Source organism: Equus quagga, chromosome 10 (genome assembly GCF_021613505.1).
Source record: "Equus quagga isolate Etosha38 chromosome 10, UCLA_HA_Equagga_1.0, whole genome shotgun sequence".
Classification (NCBI taxonomy): Eukaryota; Metazoa; Chordata; class Mammalia; order Perissodactyla; family Equidae; genus Equus; species Equus quagga.
Window position 1 is genome coordinate 6,107,206 of NC_060276.1, and position 6,843 is coordinate 6,114,048.

At 42.9% G+C, this 6,843-nt stretch overlaps 1 protein-coding gene across 1 annotated transcript; it reads right to left on the reverse strand.

Annotated features, from left to right (window-relative positions):
* Positions 1–472: 472 nt before the first annotated feature.
* LOC124245824 (60S ribosomal protein L21-like) lies at positions 473–999 on the reverse strand. The gene has a single exon (XM_046673587.1). The coding sequence runs from the start codon at positions 997–999 to the stop codon at positions 517–519; it is 483 nt and encodes a 160-aa protein (XP_046529543.1). The 3' UTR covers positions 473–516.
* Between the last annotated feature and the right edge of the window lie 5,844 nt (positions 1,000–6,843).

Sequence of the window (6,843 nt, forward strand, 5' to 3'; positions counted from 1 at the left end):
TTTGTAAATGGTATAAAATCATAGAACTATAGACCAAAAGAGTCAATTATACTGTATATTAATTCTAAAAATTAAAAAATAAAAGCTGTACACCAAGGATTTGTGCACTTTACACATTACTGTATCCATGTTGTAACTCAGTGGAAAAATAAGTTCCAAAATAATGTAGAAATTGTGCCATATTTTAATGTCTACATTTTCAACTAAAGTCAAGTGATGAAAAAATATAAAAGCCAAACACATGGGGCTCCTGGAGTTGTACTTTTCCTATTGATTTCTACTTATTCCAGTAAGCTGATTACAGTACGTTCAAACATTTTCAGACATGGTTTTGGCCCAATATGTTGAAGTTTTTAACTGTTCCATATGTGTTTGAAAAGAATGTACATGCTATAGATATGGATTTTAATATTTTATATGTAGTCTATTAGGTCAAATTTGTTTAACATGTTGAAATGTTTCTCTATTTTTCTTTTTTTTTTTACAGCGCAGAGGTCTTTTATTTTCTTTCACCTATCATGCCATGAATTCATAGGGAATGGGTTCCAGCAGCTCAGGCTCCTTTCCATTGGTTCTCACAAAGTGTGCTTCTCTGGGTGGAGCAGGCTGGCGCTTCAGTTGAACCCAAGTACCCTTCTCTTTGGCTTCCTTCTTTTTCTGATCACTTTCCTTCACACGTTTCAGGAAGCTATCCCGGCTCTTAGAGTGCTTAATATGCTCAATACGTACATTAATTCTTTTGGCAAGAATCTTGCCCTTTACTTGTTTGTTTACAACAATGCCAACAGCATGCTGGGTAACATTGTAGACTCTTCCAGTTTTGCCATGGTAACATTTGTGGGGCATTCCTTTTTGAACAGTGCCCATTCCCTTGATGTCTACAACATCACCTTTCTTGTAGATTCGCATGTATGTGGCCAAAGGAACAACTCCATGTTTTCTAAATGGCCTAGAGAACATATAGCCGCTGCCTCTCCTCTTTCCCTTTGTGTTGGTCATTTTGGTGAATTACCGGAAGATGGCGGTGCCAGCCGAAAGGTCTATTTTTCTTTAAACTGAGATATGAGTGTACATCTCATTGTTGTAGAAGAATGATTTGTGGATATTTTTTTTTTGAGGAAGCTTAGGCCTGAGCTAACTACTGCCAATCCTCCTCTTTTTGCTGAGGAAGACTGGCCCTGAGCTAACATTGTGCCCATCTTCCTCTACTTTCTACGTGGGACGCCTACCACAGCATGGCTTTTTGCCAAGCGGTGCCATGTCCGCACCCGGGATCCCAACCGGTGAACCCTGGGCTGCCAAGAAGCGGAACACATGTGAACTTAACTGCTGCGCAACCGGGCCGGCCCCTTGTGGGTGTTTTTTAGGCTGAAGATTAAGGTAGTTTCTTCCAGAAGGATTTGTGTTCATTTCTGCCAGGTGCTTGGGGTCATTCCCAGTCCAAGACCACCGTCGGTCTCTTTACAGCTTGATATTTCTGTGACAACCCAAGAAATGCAAACCTGGACTGCAATTCCAAGTGAAGACGGGCTCACGGCCACAATTCTCAGTGACAATTTTTTTTCTTTTATTCTTTCATTTCCACTGCTCTTGTTAATCCTGGAGGGGAGTACCTTTGGTTCCTACTTTCCATCAGAATACAATCCTTTGGGGTCCAAGTTTAGAGTCTTTTATTAGCCTCTCTCCCAAGGGAAGGACTTGGGCTTTTGTCTCTGCCCCCTCGCCCTGTGAGGCCACCACAACTGAAAGGCAAGTTTGCCTGGATTGGCAAGCCACCTCCATTCCCATTTCCCTTATATTTTGACCTGGTGGTACTCTAACAGCCTGTCTTTTCTCTCCTGCTCTTGGGAAGTTCGAACACATTTGTCCCACCCTGTATTTTAAATTTTCACCAGGGAGGTTGTTCTGACTGAGCCTAAATGGAGTCCCCAGGTCTGCTGCCATTTCCCTCTTTATCTCCATTTCCCTCTAGACCACAAGTTCCTTTGTGTCCCTAACATCTTGTTTAAGCACCAGACACATTAGAAATAAATACTCAACATATTCTAGAACCATGAATTGCCACAATAAGTTGAACTCAGGACTGTGAGAACAGACCCCCTGACTGGAGGGGCAGTGCTCTTTTCACTGTACCATGCTGTTCCTTCCAGTTCAACGCTGCTCATTCCAGGACTACTTCCTGCATCTGCAGGGAGAATTCGGGAGGCCTCTGGCTAAAGCAGACCTCACCTCTGGAATCTAGGTTCGTGTCCCGGCATTTTGATCACTGATACTTTCAGCTTAGCCTAGCTTACTCATCTGCCTGGATTATGGCCCTTCTGCTTGCCTTGACTCCTGAAACCTTCCTGCATCTTTAGCATGTGTCTTGTCTACCTAGATTTCTGACATCCTGACCATTCTCTGGTGCCCCGGGCCTGACCTCTGTTTGAAAAACCCAGCTCTTCTTTTACCCAAGGGGCAGCCATTCAGCCAGGGCTGGCTGGGTGTTATGACAGCTTTGCTCCTCACTCACTGAGTCACTGAGGTAGAAGGATATACAAATATGAACCCACTACAATTCTCTGCCTCAGCTGAGGGGATCAAGGCATCAATGACTGGGCTTACGTATTAGTTTCCTGGAGCTGCCGTAACGAAGTACCACAGACTGGGTGGCTTAAAAGACAGAAATTTATTTCTACGTAGTTCTGGAGGCTTTCCAGCCTCCAGAGATCAAAGTGTCAGGTGAGTTGATTCCTTCCAAGGCCTCTCTCCTTGGCTTATAGAGAGCTGCCTTCTCCCTGTACCTTCCCGCTGTGTGTGTGTCTGTCCCCTAATCTCTTCTTATAAGGACACTAGTCCTATTGGATTAGGGCCTGCCCTAATCACCTCGTTTTAACTCAATCACCTCTTAAAGATCCTGACTCCAAATATAGTCACATTCCGAGGTACTGAGGATTAGGACTTCAAAATGGGAATGTAGGGGGAACACAATTCAGACACTACAGCTTACACCAAATCCAAGGATTTCTGTGACCTGCCTGTGTTGCCACGCCAATCTCACCAACACAAATGAGTCTGCCTCTGCTCTACCTAGGTTTTGGCAATAAGCAGCTTTATCTTCCACAAGCATGCTGTTCCATCTGCTTCCTAAGGCAAGTCTGGTCTGTTAGGAGAGATTTGGCAAGCATCAGGGCAAAAGTTTGAGTTCCAGATATTAAATATTTAAATATTAATTTGTTCTTTGAAATGCTTATCAAAGTTATCAGTGTGTTCATTATAAGCCTCATAATTATATTTAACATTCACTAATGAAATCAAAAGGGTAGGATTCTACCCCCAGTTCTTTGGTGCTGAAAGTACAATCTCTTATTTTGCCCCCCATGTCACTATTTTTCTTTTCCTCCAAGTAGTTCAATGAACCATACAAGACTAAATATTAAATTCTGTGACATGCTTAATTGACAAAATATGGAAAAAATATTTGTGCCAGTAGCTATAAATGACATCACATGTTCTGGAGGAAAGATGTTTCAGTGGGAAATAATGTAGCAATAATAAAACACACCAGTTACATTGACAAAGGGAAAGCACTTGGCGGAGAGAGAAACAAATTCTTTCACAGCACAGAATTTTTGATGGAGAAATTGACTTTAAGCAAGCTTAACGTAGAGGGTGTGTGTGTCAGCACTAACAATTGGCATTTCTATATTTTTATCTAACATTATTCGCAGCTTCAAAATAACTATTTTCTGTTTCCTCCTGTACCATAGAAAATAAGTGGTACAAAGTTGCCAGGCTCCCCAAGGAAATAATGACTAAGACTTACTGAGTATACCTCTGCCAACTACTGTCTGCATCAGATCATCTCACCTGCAACTCAATCCTAGGAGGCAGGTACCGTTATTTTCCCCACTTATGGATGAGAAAACTGAGGACAGAGTTTGGGTAATTCTCCCATGGTCACACAACTAGAAAAACAGAGGAGGAGGGGCGTGAACTCCACTTGGACTCCAAATCCCATATTGTTAACCACTATTTTTAACATCTTCTTGCTCCCACATTTCCTCAAGTGTACAAGTGCAAGATACAAATGAACACCTTCACGATGTTGAGGAAATAGTATACCTGGAAATTTTAGAAAAATACAAAGCTCTATGCAAATAGGCACAGATGCTAGAAGCTAATTAGACAAAAGCTAACTCTCACCACCTGCCACGTCCAGGCACTAAGAGGTCTTGTTGTTTGAGTTCTTCCTTGGCTGGCAAAGCTGGAAGAAGGTACTCCATTGTTTGGTAACTTCCACGGCCTAATTTTTACTGAATGCTAGTTAAAAGGTACTACACAGTGGTTGGGTCTAGCAATTATTAGTAAAGGAAAGCTTTTTAAAAAGTTATCTTACAGGAGATACCACTTCTTCTGTGAAAATACATTGAAAAGCTGTTTCAACTATTCTCAATGTGACCATAAGTAATAACAACCGGAACAAAGAGAAAAGAAGACACTGTTTACAATCTAATGTTTAAACTATTTCATGGGAACGCAGAGGTGCAAAGGACCTTTTGCTTTATTTCTTTGGAAGGAAAGAGGCCAAATAATTGGCTTTGAATTGAAGATTTACCAAAATAAATAATATGTAAAGAAATTCTTGCCTCTGGTTCACTTGCCAACATCATGGTGTTTTGATGAAAATAGCTCCAATACACAGGAGTGTATTGAAATAGACATTTCAGTTTCCTAATATGGGATAAGTCTTTGGGCAGGAGAATCAGGAGATGTGGGTTCTAGTGCAGGTCCTTCTATTTACATCCGAGGGCCTTCAGCCAGCCACCTCTCAGGTCTCAGGTTTCCCTCTTGGAAACATGAAGAACTGGACAAAATCATCTCCCTGGGCCATGACGGCTTACGTGTGCTGGTCCTCTGGGCCCCTCTTGGCACCCTCTTTCTAGAGGCTGAGCTTTCTGGGCCTAGGCAGAGAAGTTCATCCCAGTGCCCAAATGTGAGAGCAAGGTGAAAGGAAGGGCTTCCTTTTGGTGAGTGGCACCGAGGAGCTCCTTGTCAGGAAGGAGTACATTATTTGACTGCTTAGCGGTGTCACAAACACATGCTTCAACAGAGCAAGAGCTCTCTCTCACCCGATGAAAACAATCCCTATCACTGAGAGAGATGGTGCATTATCAACACGAGCAGTTTATTCTGGTATCAGCGGTAGCCACTCAAGCTGAGCTTAACCGACTGTCCTTGTGATTCCCTATCTCATCTGATTTTCACTTTCTGGTTTGCTGTCCTCCCATTGTTCTTTTGCACAGCATGGGAGCTGCTTCTGATTCTGTTTGTTGCCATAGGAATGGACTTTCATACGGGTATGCGAGTGCCACATTTCACCTGGTGCTCCTTCCAAAGTCACCAGGGGCCAGGCCTAGGATGTGATCTATGGGGAATTATGGCTCAGGGCTCCAGAGGGCCACTCCCTGGTGTAAGGAAAATTAAGCACCTAAGATTTGCATGGTAGTTCCATTTTTCAACGTGCAGGTCATGTATGTTTTCCCCATCTTCTTGAAAACATATATTCCATAGGGGTAGAGCAGTGATTCTCATTTTTGCTTGTAAATAGGAAACTAAGGCACAAGGGCATTACATAACTTGACCAAATTTCCGCAGAAAGTTAGTGGCACTACTGGGGCTCAAGCCCGAACTCTTCAGTTGAGTTCTCTATCCTTCCAACAGATCACTGATTTTATCACTGCCTCTGATTCTAGGGCATTTAATTCTAACACCAGAGCAAACTCTTGCTGCAGACAATTAGGGAAGTGCTATAGCTGAGTTCAGGGGCTGGCAAACTAGGGCAAAACCTGGCCCACTGCCTGTCTTTTTGAAGTTTTATTGCAATACAGCCATATTCATTCATTTACGTGTTGTCTATAGCTGCTTTTGCACTATGAGAGCAGAGCTAAGTAGTTGTGACAGAGACCATGTCATCTGTAAGTCTCAAAATATTTACTATCTGACCCTTTACAGAAAAGTTTGCCATCCCTTGGCCTGGTGGGTAACGACTTGGACTCAGAATTCCTACATACCAAGACCAGAATTCTAACCCTGCTACTTTGAAGATCTGTCATCTCAGAAAGTTACTTAACCTTCCTGAGCCTCAGTTTCCCCTTATGTAAAATGGGGCGTAATTGTTCCTACCATATAGCGCTGTCTGTCTCTTAATAAAATTAAATGAGATAATGTATGCTTAGAATAGTACCTGGCATATGGTAAGCTATCTCTCAATGGCAATTATTGCTATTTCTGAGGAAGATCAGGCTTCTTTGCCAGTACATTTCTCCTAGCTAGCTGAGGTATATTCAGCTGGATGGCCAGCAAGCACCAGATTTCCATAGGTCTGGTGCAAAAACATAAAAGCCAGAGCCAGCCTGCCCCTCTTTGCCATTCCTCCTGCCACCCTGCCCCCAGCCATGCCTGCTACAACTGAACCCACTTCTGATTCGGCTTCTGAGCTTGATTATCATTACTCAGGCCTTTCTTCTGCTAGTTAAGGACATTTGACTGCTTCTTCTGCATGGACACTGTTGCTATGCTTGGGATTTCTACCCCCAATGGATCTGAGCATTCGAGCAAAGTGTAGCCTGCGACAGTAAGAAGACTAGGAGGCGAGAGTGGTGCATTTTAGTGTAGGAATGGGGCCCGAGCCACAGATTTGTGGTACATGTGTGTCCCTTTTGTGCATGTTTCTGGATTTTTGAGTTGTCTTGTGCTACAGGATGACTGATTTCCTGCTTTCTGAGCTTTTAAATAAGAAATAGTTCATTTCATTGACTCAGCCAGCTCAGAAATTCCAGGTGATGAGTTGTGAGCCAGCGT

What these genes read in the sequence shown, in the direction of transcription:
- LOC124245824 (XM_046673587.1), bottom strand. Translation starts at nt 999, where the DNA reads ATGACCAACACAAAGGGAAAGAGGAGAGGCAGCGGCTATATGTTCTCT.